This window comes from Pomacea canaliculata, linkage group LG2, assembly GCF_003073045.1.
Source record: "Pomacea canaliculata isolate SZHN2017 linkage group LG2, ASM307304v1, whole genome shotgun sequence".
Lineage (NCBI taxonomy): Eukaryota > Metazoa > Mollusca > Gastropoda > Architaenioglossa > Ampullariidae > Pomacea > Pomacea canaliculata.
Genome location: NC_037591.1, coordinates 13,970,763 through 13,984,878, shown reverse-complemented (window position 1 = coordinate 13,984,878; position 14,116 = coordinate 13,970,763). Strand labels below are relative to the sequence as shown.

The 14,116-nt window shown below is 43.1% G+C and overlaps 1 protein-coding gene across 1 annotated transcript; it reads left to right on the top strand.

Moving 5' to 3' along the window:
* Window positions 1-7,198: 7,198 nt before the first annotated feature.
* Window positions 7,199-13,678, top strand: LOC112554847 (wnt inhibitory factor 1-like). Its single transcript, XM_025222904.1, has 14 exons — window positions 7,199-7,380; window positions 7,681-7,956; window positions 8,129-8,206; window positions 8,701-8,806; window positions 9,156-9,251; window positions 10,517-10,612; window positions 10,824-10,916; window positions 11,069-11,163; window positions 11,634-11,729; window positions 11,890-11,986; window positions 12,155-12,251; window positions 12,499-12,616; window positions 12,885-13,001; window positions 13,347-13,678. Exons 2-12 carry the CDS (start codon window positions 7,873-7,875, stop codon window positions 12,545-12,547), a joined length of 987 nt encoding a protein of 328 aa, XP_025078689.1. The 5' UTR covers window positions 7,199-7,380; window positions 7,681-7,872; the 3' UTR covers window positions 12,548-12,616; window positions 12,885-13,001; window positions 13,347-13,678.
* Window positions 13,679-14,116: the final 438 nt, after the last annotated feature.

Below are 14,116 nucleotides of genomic sequence, written 5' to 3'. Positions count from 1 at the left end.
GTGAAAAATAATTTTCAAGAGGAGTCGGTGCCTCACTTTTATTTTCGTATTTTGGGTATTTTCTGTAACCAGTTAGAGATGTTGGACATAATGCGAAATACGATCTATCGCAGGTCGCTGTGGGGCCCTGAGCATAATGCGAACTACCATAAACTTAGGTCCTTGTGTGGGCCTGGGCATAATGCGAACTACCCTTCCACCTCGGTGTTGTGCGTCCCACCAGCCACCCATATGTCACTTATTCCTGCTGGTACATGGAAGACAATCCGCTGATTTCGAGGCTGTGGTCTTGTGTGGTCTGTGATTTGGTGGCGCCAATGGTGCGGCAGGCTTAGCGCATTTCGTCTGCTTGACTGAATTCCGTAATGAAAACGCGCCACAGGCACAGCCGGCCTACAGAAAGGGAACTAAAGAGGCAGGAAAAGCGGTAGATGATATGTAGCGAAAAACGAGCTGTTGATAAACTTGAAAGAAAATCGAAAACGCAGACCTTACAGCAGAAGAGAGAGAGAGAGCAAGGTAGCCCCTGCTTCCGACGGAAGAGATCCTGTGGATTGTTGCATCTACTTCAGGCTGTGTTCCTCGCAAAAGCCTCGACTTGAGACTGATTTTAGTTTTCAAGTTTGGAGGAGAAAAAGTTTATAGCTGATTGAACTACCTATTTTTGCTAATAGGTAAGACCACAGCCCTTAGAGCAGACCTGGGCAAACGCCGGCCCGCGGGCCGGATCCGGCCCGCCTCCTGTCTCTGACCGGCCCGCCTGCTGGCCGCCCACCAGTAAATATACTATGTATACAGTATTGGGTAAAACTGAGTTAACTATATTAGTCCGGCCCTCTAGAACCATCCCAGTTTCTCATCCGGCCCTCTAGAACCAGTCCAGTTTCTCATCCGGCCCCTTGGGAAAATTAATTGCCCACCCCTGCCTTAGAGTTATCATTTTTAAATGGCTGGGTTTTACCCCATCTTTGTCTTTTTTTTTTTACACTTGAGTCCTGATTACTAATGTCCTCAAATAACAAAGATCATGCAACAAGTTTGTGCATTTTGGGGCTTTCATAAACAGTTTTCACCTACGTGGACAGATTAAACACGTGTGGATATTTCCCTAGGCTCCTTTCAGGAAATTTTGCATTCAGATTTGATGAAAAAAATGTCGGTTTACAATAAAAATTCATTGTCGCAAAAACAAAAACAGGTTTATTTTACAGCAAGTGTAATTTAAAGTTTCTACTGAATCTATAGAATTGAAGAAAAACTGTTAAGTAATTTTTTCTTAGATAATTAGAACAAAAAGAATTGCGCTGAGAGATTCCATAGACGCCCTGCAAATAATAAACAGCGAGTGTTTGCGGACATCCATCTGTTTGCTTTCCTCGTAAGCATTCCTTTGTTTTCTGCGCGGATTCAATGTTAATCTCGAAAATTCTCCGAGTTCCAAAACTATACCTCGAGACCGTTTGCTGTCGCTGATTTCTGTAACTGTGCGTTTTTAATGCGGCGTCCACAGGCTCCTCGTGGAACCAGTTCTGTGCTCAGTCTGGTGGCTCCTCTGTTAGCGAGGGCAATTACACGCTCGTTACATCCGCTGTTTTGTCTGCGGCCCACTCAGAAAAGACTAGTCTTTGCCTTGTGTTCCTATGAAATGGATATTAGCGGCGTTCAGCCGTGTTGCCTCGGCTCCCGTTTGTTTTGCATGGCAGGCAACATAAAGAGGCAACCAGGGTGCAGTTGCTTCTTTGGTTGTCAGTGTTTTGTTTCCGTTCTGCTGAATGATGTTCGTTTACTTACAAACCCACACGCGCGCATAATGAAGGGCTGAGAGGGTGCGGTTGGGGGGGGGGAGGGGGAGGGGGATAAGGGAGTGTAGGACGGCGAGGGTGGAGAGGTGGAAGTGGGTGGAGAGAGGGAGGGAGAGATGTAGACATTCCACTGGGCTTATCTCCCGCTGCCTGTCTTCCTGCCTATAGCTCTCTCCTCTCCAAAAACAAAACAAAACCCCAAGAAAAGCAAAACATAAACATCAACAAACAAACAAAATATTAATATAATTAAGGAACAGACATATTATCACCAAATGTTATTTGTCGAGTTTCACAGTAAAGAAAAACTGTGCCACTGATTCGTTTCTGTGTGTGTGTAAACTATTCCGTTTGTCACATCTTCGAAACCTAAAGATTTCGGATTCTGCAATGATAGAGACATCTTGAGAGAAAAAAGCAGGGAAGGAAAGCCAAAAAAGTAGGATGGTAGAGTGCAGGAATCTCAAGAAAACAACAAAAGGGACAACGAGAAACACGAGAACACACGAGAGCGGGGTTCTAAAAATAAAGCCAGACACCAAAAGACCCGCAAGGAGCCTTTATGTAAGAAATGGAAAGCGAACATTTTCGCAGTGTAAGAATACTGGAGACTGTCTCGAGTCAGTGAATCGCGAGTAAAACTGAGAAGCACTATTCTACAAACCTCGCGCATGCAGCCATCAATAATGAAACAGAAATTTCCCGGTTGCGTGTTTTTTTTTTTTTTTGTCTGCGCTAATTGAATGCAAACTTCCGCACCTGTTCAAAAAGCTTCTACCCTTTGCTGAAATACACAACCCTACCTAATGAACTTTCTGCTACGGATGATAGATGAAAAGGATGTAAACAAAGCACTGGCTGCCTGAAGTTACACTCAAGCAGTGCATTTTTATCAAAAGCTGTGAAACAGTTTTGTGCCCGGGGTGAACATCATCCTATACTGTACACCAAAAGCAAACTTTAAAAAGCTGGACAAAAGTTTGGAAGATCGTATCAAGCTATGTCCCGAAGTGTGGCTTGGCTGCTCACAACATTCACGTGGGATAATAAACATGTTTTTAGTCAGCCATGATTGTTCATGGGCGTCAACTCTCCAAACACGAATTTCAGACAAACCAAGAAAACTGTTCATGCTAAAAATTAGAAGATTTTTTTTCCAGTTACTCATGGAACCACACTTACTATTTTTTGTGTATTTTTGTAATATTCTTTCGAAACTTAGCATCTAGTTCATATCAAAGATCTGAATACAACCGACAGTTCATCGTAAGGGATGTCACTGTCGTTTCATTGTTGCGACAGTCGCCGGCCTTTCTTTCCGTTGGTTTCTAGCTTAGTAGAGTGTAGTGAACCTTTTTGACCAGGTGTGGGTTTTGATGACATTTTCATATTCCATCTTTTTTGTTCCTCTGTGTCTCTGTCTCTGTAAGTCTTCATGCCTGTCTGTGTCTTGTACTCTCTCTACCCTCACGAAGACTTTCTCGATTTTCTTCACGGTATCTTTTTTTTTTTCTTTTTTAATGTATCTCTTGACTCATTTCTTTCAACGCATACAGTCGAATTAACATCTAGAATTAGATGTACTGGTCAGACAACATCGTCAGAAATAAATGTTGCTCCTATTTCTTTAAAACATCATTTTATGTTACCAACTTTCATACAGCATCTCACAGTTATGTAACTCCCTGTTAGAATGCATTCATAATAAATAAATAGTTTATAACTAAAGCCATATTACCGAATGCTCATCAAATGTTAAAATACAGAATTCAGAATTTGTTTTTTTTTCCCCCCCGCCAGCATCTCGGCCTCTTCTTCCAAAATTTGTCAGTTAACAACTTCCTGTTAGAGAGAAAGCCATGTGCGATGGTGCATTTAGCCAACATTACGAAGCAGATGGAGGTATTGTTTTTCATGTTTATGTCTCCTCTCTGTGGTAAAACAATTTTCTATCACTCAACACTTGCCGAAACGGGCGGGAGAGGCGAAAATAAAATACAGAGTAGAATTTCCACCAGTGTGTTGCTAAAGGTTTTTTGTGTTTGCTATGGGCATGCACTGACAACAGCAAGGTCGGGTGTGTTTGCGCGTGCGTGCGCTCGTGACAGTAGGTGATTGAGCGAGAGGAGGGTTGAGAAATAGGGTTGATACCTTACAATGGTTTACTGCTATTGCATAAAGTTGTGTAGCTTCATTAGAGAGTAAAGAAACAGGACAGACATTAACTTTTGCCTGAATATTATTAGATTTTTGCGTGTTTTGTGTAAAAGAAATACAGGAGTAACATACAAAGAAAGAAATAGGAGAAATAGAAAGAAAAAGGAGAAGCGGAGGCGAAAGAAGAGAAAAGATAAGCACGAGTCGGAAAAGTCGAAAGAAGGGGACAGAAGCAAGTGTAGGCTTCACATGAGAAGCAGAAGCCCAGTGCACGAGGACAGCTGTCCCGTTTCTCACGAGGCCGGCCGCAATCTCTTAGTCTATCACTGTCAATTACTGCGCTTCCACGATCGTTACCATCTCGCCTTTCTCTTGTGGCCATTCAGTCGGGGGCCCTGCTGGCTGAGCTATGGACACAAAGCACGGTTCGCTGACTCCGTGACGTGCGGTTGTCACCCGTGACTCTTGGACAAGTGGCAGTGCACCCCGGGTGGCTGAAATGATGGAGAATTCCATGTGAAAGAAGGAAGCTGGAGGTAGTGTGCAAAAGCTAACTTAAATATGAACTTAAGGCTAAGCTACTAACTTAACTCTAAGCACAAATTTGATGAGCATAAAGGAACTGATACCCACCGAACACACAATTTCTTGCTTCACGTGAAGACAGAGTTGGACAACTGAGCAAATTTCAGATTTTTTTCGCCTGAAGAGTGGAAGAAGATGGGGGCAACACGGCCATGATTAAGGCTGACACTTAGATGTTTTAGTAGAGAGTGTATATTTCGAAACAGGCAGAATCCATTCAACTTGTAGAATGTAGGTTTCGATTCCTGTGAAATGACACCATGTATCTATTTGGCTTGATCCAATGTGCCATTAACCATTCACTACCACGAAAGGACCGTTTGCCGCCTAGCATGCAGTTGATAGTGGCATTGAGGTCTAATGTCGTAGGCTCCTTCAACTGTCACCCGTGACATTTTCGAAGTTTATTAACTTGATATCATCCTTTCACTAACAGATTTACAGAAAAGCACTTCCTTCTTTTCACATAGTCCAGCGTGTTCCTCCAGTTACTGAAATCTTCTGGTCGTTGAGGGAGGAAGTCAATAAAAACAAACATCGCACTCTTACGAACATAGAGATTCTTAACTGCCGCCTTTGACCAGCCAATCGTGTGAAGAAATTCCCGTCCATTCCAGAAATATATGACATGTGTCTGCCTTGACATATTGAGTAAACACAGTAACCAGTGAAGTTCGCTCATGCTCTCCGGCGACAATATTCTCAATAAGCAAAGCTATGCCGGGCATACGGTCATAAGGTTCACTCATGCACACCACCCCATGTCTAAGGGTTAAGGATGGTTGGGACAGGAGAGAAGGAACAGGGGGAGATGAACTTTAGAAGAAGCATGGGAAGAATGTCGAGATGAAATTTCATCCTGAAGTTTATTTTTGATATCTTTATGTATATTTGTTTCATGTACATATTGAAAAGACACAACTTAGACGGGCTTGTTTCCTTGCGGCCTATCCCAGAGTTGTTGAAATAATGTTGATTCATTCATACGAGAAGGCCAGTGAGCATAAAACGAGACACAATACGAACGCAAACGATCTCTCTCATTTATTTCTTAATTAATTTGTGATTTACTCGTTACACACATTGATTTTGAGAAAGCAAGCATAAAGCAATCAGAGAAGAAGGGAAAGAAAGAAGAAAGGCAAAGACCCGTTAGGTTTTCCTTTAGTCAGTGCGACAAGTTTTGCGTTTGTGCTGCCTGGCACCTTCTGGTGGAGGAGGGTGTGTAAGTGCAAAAGGGACGTAATCCGCAAGTCAACATGCCATGGCATTATCACCTCCCTTCCGCTGGGACAAATTGAGGGAAACAAGATCTGAACCTGTGAAAAGGGCAATCGTGCAGACCCTAGGTACAGCACGCACCCTGCCGCAGACAATCGTGTCTGATGACACTCCGCCATCAACAGACTGCCCGACCGGCACTTCCATCGCCTTTGTTTGAGCGCAAAGGGCCGGTAACCTGAGTGGCCCTTCTGTCGCTTTCCACTAATTTCTTCGCTTGCCGCCCCTTGCTGTGCACGCCCAGCGTGTCTCGCGGGCCACGCGAGGTTTGGAAAAGATCTTCACTGTCATTACGGATGGCCACGGCCTTTCATAGGCAGTTACCCGCTTGATCGACCGCGTCGTCACGCAATGGCACAGCTTTCGATAGCAGAGATAGAGAGATAAACATGGAATACTTGTCAAGCAAGGACAAGCAAATACCCTATATTATAATTATAGTCTTTTGTACAGGTGATTAAACTCAGCAAAGTCCTAAGTGCTCCGCGCTTACAGAGAGAGAGAGACGAAGAGGGTGTGGAGGTCAATAGTATTTTATCTGATTACTTTAAAAAAAGGACATAATGTAACCCCAACTAAAACACGACAACTATATACTGACTGGGCTCAAACTTCTTACTAAACGCACTTTTCTGTATTGACTAAGCTATTGTCACGCTTCGTTGATAAATGACCACTCGTTAAGAAGGAAAAAAAAATTAACCCGCGTTGATTGGTTGTTTTGAGATCAGGAGCTTGTTAGGTACCGTCAATGCTGTCTGCTGTTCATGTAAAACAACACAAAACAGACACAAAAAGATCAATTAAGAATATATTTAGGGGATTGAAGTGTCTACGAAATGTATTGACTGTTTTTGCTTGTTTCTATATGTTTGACAGGCTGGCACTCCTGGTCAAGCTGGAGCTCCTGCAGTGAAAGTTGTGGTAACGGCCACCAGACTCGACGACGTTTGTGTTCTCGAGAGAACGTGACTCAGTGTGAGGGAAGCGAGTTCGACACTCGCTACTGCAACACCTTTTCCTGCACAGGTACTAGCTGCATGCTGCTTGCTCGGTAACAGCACCTTTCATGTCATCATTACTCTGTACTTGATTCCCCTTCCCTCCCCCCGTATTTCTCAAAGGTAATATGATAATGATTACACCAACGATGATGTTAACAATGATGACGACGACGATTAATTCTTAGAAAGCTTATTTGTGGAAATAGAAGGTCTTTGACACGCGTTTTCTCTCTAAAGTGCTAATTGTTTTATGTACTCCAGAGTTTATCAGTCTATCGACAGCCCCTTCATATACTTTGCTTTAATCACATTTTTCTGCTGGCAGATGTCATCGACCTTGTACCCTTGCTTGGTCTTCCCTAAACTGCCGCTGGGTGTGACGAAGACCACTGACCGCAACACTGCCTTCACCATCACTCGTTCTGCCAAACTTTTTCTCCCGGTAACCTCTCTCTTTGAAGTCACCTTTCCTCGAGATTTTTCGATCATCATGACCTTACGGCGGAGAGCGGAGCAAGAAGGATATTCACTGGTCATCAACGATATTTCAGGTTAGCATTACAACAGGTTCTAAAAGAGAAACACCTCCAGGGGATGTCAAGTTATATTTAAATCAAACCAAATGTGACTGAAGAAAAATTGCCGGATTATGAGAACTTGATGGGTTAGGATAATTTTGTTCTGAAAGATACAATAAAAATAATTTGTCATTATCATCATCAAAATAATATAATCATCATTATGACAGCTGATATTGTCTTTTTATTCATCTTCATTTTCTGACGATAAAGTGTTGCCTATCATCACTACAATGCATTCGCTTAATCCACTTGCTTTGAAATGTTGGACAGGGCGGCAAAGAATAGCTGTTTACATCGGGAGACAACTCCGCCTGGAGTACTTAGACGTACCGTCGAAGCCTGTAGCCTCCCTTACTTTCGACGTGACGGTGGAGCCCGAGACGTGGTATCACGTCGCCATCAAGGTCCAAGGGAGACAAGCTGTGCTCTACTTCGACTGCAACATTCGTCATAGAGAAGAAGATGAAAAGGGGAAGCAACTCCCTGGGAACCAACCTCATGCTGTCAGTTGGACCGTACTTCGCAAATTATGGTTCTGCCTTCGAGGTACCGTTGGTGTTTATATTTGTGGTTTTGTTTTTGTTTCAAACTAAATATCACAATCTGTGTGAATTTGTATAAATTAATGATTGCACTGATTATTAATGAGTTTATCGAAGTACTGTCGGGTAAAGTTCGTCTTCGTTTTCAAAACTGCATGTCTGGTTTTTACATTCAGGGAGACATTGAGCAGCTGTCTATCAGTGAAGATCCCCAGCAGGCAGAGCGCCAGTGCCACTTTCAGACTGGCGACCACGTGAGTTGACAGCAGCTGATTCAGCTAAAAATGTCTTATTATGTATTCAATAAATACCACATTCACTTGTATCTAAATTTGATACACTTTCATAAATACAAAATCAGAACGTAATATTCACATAAAAGCTTATGACCACCCGTCACCAAGGCAACGAGAGAGAGAGAGACCAGCGCAAAACCTTTAACATTGATGTTAGCACAAAAGATCTTTAAATACGGGTAATATTCAGCCAGAGAGAGAGAGAAAGAGAGAAAGAGAAGGAGAAAGACAGAGTTGGGAGACAGAAAACGAGAACTCTCTGCTCTAAATCTTTAATAATTGGAAAACAAATGACAAACAAGATCTTGAAATACGAACACACAATATCTAACCGAAGAGAGGAAGAGAGATAGAAAGAGAGAGAGAGAAATTAAGAGTGAGGAGAGAAAGAGAGAATAACTTAGAACTCCTAAGAATGGAATTGTTGTCATATAAAGAGTATGTTTCTTTAGTTTGAACTCATCAAAGATGACAACGGTAACAACAATGGTGGTGGTGTCATCACGACGACTACAGTCAACCCCCAGAAAGACACAAAAACTGCTCGACCTGTCGCTGGTACGCTTTTGAGTTTTTTTTTTCTTTTGTTCTGAATACTCACTGTTTTTAACGCTTCCAGGCGGATAATTAACGAGTAAAAGTTATGTTAAACATTTATGTTAACTGAAGTTTGACTAAATATATATATAATTGACATTTTTTTCCTTTTTGCTGGACGGCACTTTTCTTCAAATATTGAAAGTACTACTGGAGTTGTAGCTTTCAGTGAACGGCCATTTATGAAGAAATGACATAGTAATGTAGGAAATAACATCGAAACTGGTGTATCTTTAATCTAGTCAATGTAGTCGATCGATGCTTTTGACGCTTGAGTGAATTCACGCTCCTCGCACTTTGCACTTGACAGTGACTTGCCGCGTGCCATGTCAGAACGGCGGCACGTGCAATGAGAGCGGGATGTGCGCTTGTCCGCTCGGCTACACAGGAGATTCCTGTCAGTCAGGTATGTTGTTGCTACAGCAGGTAAAAGCGAGGGTTTTTTTTAACGGTAGTCTGAGCCTGTCTGCATGGCTGTTGATTCAACAGAAAGCACCGCAACAGGACACCCGTGACACTGCACTTTAACGACTTGCTTTTTTAACCACTACAGCAGCGGTTCTCAACCTTTTACATGTGACGACCCCCCTGACGAACACCGGTACGTCCGCGACCCCCCTTAGCCAGCGAGGACGGTGGAAGAGCGGTGGGGGGGGGGAGGGAGCCCTAGCTAACGTCGAACGCCGCGTCGAGGAAATCAACAACGGAAGAACAAAGTTGGTATCTGCAAGAAGTATAACTGTTAATGAAATGTTACTAAAGCAAATTCTGTGGCGGTAATAAATATTATTTTATTGGACACTCTTTGATTAATGAGAAGGTTGATAGAGAAGCGAACCTGTGTGCGATGTTCGTACCCACTGCTATTCGCAACTCAGCCTCTGCGTGATTTCTGTATTTCGACTTCAGTGCTGCCAATGCTGAAAATCCTTGCTCACACATATATGAAGTTGAAAATGTTAGAAGAACTTTCATTGCTTTCTCAGAAAGCACCTCCAGAATGTTGGCACTGGTGTTATTTGGAAACCATTTTCAGGGATTGGTCACTCGAAAGGTCGATGAGCTGCTCTTCTTCTTCCGTGGACAACCCGCTTGTGCTAGGATCAGCCAGAAATGGATTACGAATACAATCGTATTTAGTCACATCAATTTCAGCGAAGTAATGCTGAACCTTTCTTGCAGTCCGTTTAGATGGGTGATCAAGTTGTCAGCCTTGCACTTAATATTTTCTTGGCGTATCTTTTGCGTCACAACGAAATGTTTCGGACGAAAGCATTCATCTTGTCAGTTGTTTGTATATGGTGGTGTCTTTCCTTGTCTGTCATCGCCTTCTGTCAGGGAAGGATGAGCAGTGAGCACGTGCGAATGAAAGGTGTGAATGATGGACGTTTCTGAATGCGTGCCCTTTTCAACAGTTTGCTTGACATGCTTAGTGAACACATTAGACTGTAAAATGTTGACAGTTTAACCTGTCCTTTAAATGAACCCTTGTAGTGAAAGAAAGTTGTCGAAGTTACACAGCGGGCTGGTATAGAATGGAGTTAAAACGCTGGTTACAAAGGCTTTTACAGACAGACCTCCCACAAATACCCTGCGGACAGTTTCTATTGCACTAAATTTTCAAAGGCATTTATTTTTTTTTTATATTTTATTACTGTCTGTATTTTACAGCACTGTGCAGTACTGGATGTCAAAATGGGGGAATTTGTTCTCATCCTGGACACTGCAAGTGTTTTGGAAATTTCACCGGAAATTTTTGTGAAACTCGTAAGTGTCACTGCAACGTACTTCTGATTTATCAAATACAGATTCAGGAATCAGGAATACAAGACATTTTTACTATCATTAAAAGTCTCATTATTACTGCAAATGTTTTGTTCCCGAAGTGATTAGACTATACACAAATATGTTATTAAACCCATCTTTTGTGTTTACAGCCACCGTTGTTACCTATTATTTAACTTTTGTTTGTGTGCAGCTGTCTGCAGCCCGCCTTGTGTAAACAGTGGTCAGTGCATTGGAAACAACCAGTGCGCATGCCCGTATGGGTCAGTTGGTCAAGACTGCCAGCGTAAGTGTGGTATACCAACAGTTGGTCAAATCTTAGGTGAACTTGTTATCACCGTGTTTATGGCTTGTTAGAATTAGCTTTTATCCTCACAGTAATGGGTCTATCTGTTATTAAATTTTTATCAGAACAGACATGACCATCTTTGATTACAGCTTTTTGCCGACAAGGATGCCACAACGGCGGGTGTGTGTTCGTTATGACAAGTGTCGGTGTCCTAAAGGCTACACCGGCCAGTCGTGCACGCAGGGTAAGGACACCAGAGATGTCCCCCCTCTCCCTCTCCTGTGTGTCTCTGTCTCTTTCTCTCGATGAGCGCGAGCTGTCCCTCTCTCCATCTCCCAGTGTGTCTCTGTCTCTTTCTCTCCCCTCTCTCCATCTGCCGTGTCTCTGTCTCTTTCTCTCGATGAGCGCTATTTTGTCTGAATTGCTATCACCTCACGCTATGTCCACCATTCTTTCCGTCTTTGCACCCCTTGTTTTTAATTTTAATATTCGGAGTTAATAACTATCTCTCCACCATCATCTGCCATACACATCTATGATAGACCCCCTGCGGAAGGCTCATTAGTGTGATTATCGTTCCGTTGACTAGGCTGCACTGTCACAGCATGGCTTCTCTCTGTACAAGAGAAATAAAGTAAAACACTTCCCAGACCTCTAGTTCACGACCGTGTAATAAACATTTCTGCCTGTTTTTTTTTTTTTTTTGTCGAACAGCTGTTTGCCGTCATGGCTGTGCTAACGGAGGCAAGTGTGTTTCGCCCAATCGCTGTTCTTGCCCGGCCAACTTCCGGGGCAAAAACTGCAACAAACGTAAGCCGTGTGTGTCTGTTAGTGTGTTAGGATTTCACTATATAGAAGGTTACAGCTTGACAAGCTTAAACGAGGTAACAGGCATGTCCTGCTACGAAAACAACGACGACGACGATGATGATGATGATGATGGAGAAAAACTGTTGTCTTTTGTCCGCAGCTCGTTGTCGTCTCGCGTTGTAGGAATGGAGGCACGTGCGTGGCCCCTAACGTGTGCGCATGTACCGCCGGCTACTGGGGTCCCCGCTGCAAAAAATGTAAGACCCTCCAAGGGCATTACTGCAAACTGTGTATTGAGGGAGCGATGGGATCATCTGTGTGTGTGTGGGGGTCTCTTCTGTGTGTGTGTGAGAGAGAGAGAAGCTGAAGTTTTTTTTGTTCACGTTTAATTTTTGTAAAGTACATGGAGGTGATCATCCTTCCAGATAAATGCGACAAGAAGTGTCGAAACGGGGGGAAAGTGCGTGGGCCCCAACAGGTGCGACTGCCCGACTGGCTTCTCGGGTCGTTGGTGTCAAAGAGGTGAGCAGTCTGGGCCGGTGCATTTGAAAGCACGCACTGCTTCTCGGCAGAGCATGATAAACATAATGTCAGGAGATTTAAAGGGCGAGATATTGAAATGTCCGTTTAATTCGGCAACTACCCTGTTTACTTTTTTATTTTTAGCAGTCCTATGTTTGATCGGTAGTTGTTACATCGGTGTTAATATGTGTGTGTGTGCGCGCGCGCGCGCTATTTGCAATAACCTTTTCTCAACATTTGAATACAGATACACCTGCGATGACATCACCAGACACCTGCAATATAACCTGTCTTAATGGAGGGCGATGTCGCAAGGACACCTGTCGGTGTCCCAAACACGTTTTCGGGCGCCGATGTGAGCGCAGGTATGAACACATTACATGTACACTAGCATCGCAATGACCGTTGAACAGCAGATAAGTGGCATCAAGATATACATTTGAAATCTTCTCATAGAGTCATATCAAAATCTCAATAAATACTATTTCAGGAATAATGCATACTTAGGTAAGTAGACTTTTACGCGCAGTTGCTGTCAATGCTAAAATTAAGTAGAAGTGAGTTTAAATCCTGTATTTCATGCACAAGTGTGTGTAAGTTTGTGAGCTGAGATCAGTTTAACTCTGTGTACAGGTCCTGCAAGTACGAGCCACATAATGTCCCGTACAAGAAGACATACAAACGAATAGTGAAAGAGGAGGTCATGACCCGTTGCGGGCCGTGGAACTGGAGGACTTGTGTACGAACCAGGTGTGTATGGATGACTGCCACATTCTTTTCTTTTACTGTCTGGAACAACCCTCCATTAACTCGACTCTCCCTGGCAGTGACATTTGGTAGACATGTTGACAAATATGTGCTTTCTCTCTCTCTCTCACACACACACATGCGCGCTGCCGTTAGTCAGACGGGAACACAGCCGTACAAATACACTGACTGACAGTCAAGACAGGACTCAGACATGAACACATACCAAAGAACCAACATATCGATGATTCTTGACCGACAATGGCTGTTCTTTGGACCAGATGCTTTCCCGCGTGTTGTGTGCAAGTAATGTGTCCAGCTAATGTTGTTTATGTCTTCACACGGCAGGTTAAAGTACATCACCATCACCACGGATGCTGTTAGGACTGTCTACCGCTGTGTCTAGCATCCGGGGCCGATAGACACCGCCAGCCCCTTGTCGTGACTCCGTCCTTGTCACTAACTTCCAAACTGCCAGTCTTTCCTCGGTGACGACGCCAGACTACGGCGTTCTACGTCCCTCGCACGTGATCGTTGTTCTGTGAACAACTAACCTGTTCATAATTTTTGCTAATTTATTTCGAGTGCACGTTGTTGTAGTGCAGTATTTATTGTTATTGTTGATTTGTTATCTTCTTGAAGGAATGCGATGTGAGCAAGAAAATAAATGAATGTCACGAAAACCTTGCTCTTCATTGATTGTGTCATCCATCTTTCAAGTTTAAATTTCCTCGAATTTTTTCGTAATCAGCATGAAGTTGAAAGTATTTGTACGTTACCTTTAAATGCAGCAATTTCACTCACTGGGACTTCATGTAACAAATAAATAAGTTATTTAACTCTGTCAATAATTTATTCCTCTTCTGAATAAAGCAGTTTCAGATACATGGAACAGTATAGGTAAGGGTCGTCCTTTGACCTTTTTGAGGTCGTTAGCGAGTTGTTAATACTTTACTTTCTTCGGGGCATTACGTGGAAGGGAGAGAACTGCATAGGCTGGCTAAGTTTGGGCTATATATATAAAATAAAAAGAACCCGAAAGGTGATAAAATCTAACTTCTTGTGAGCAAATTGCGAGAAGTAAGCTGCATTTATTGCTGCGACATAGGAACTAGGGA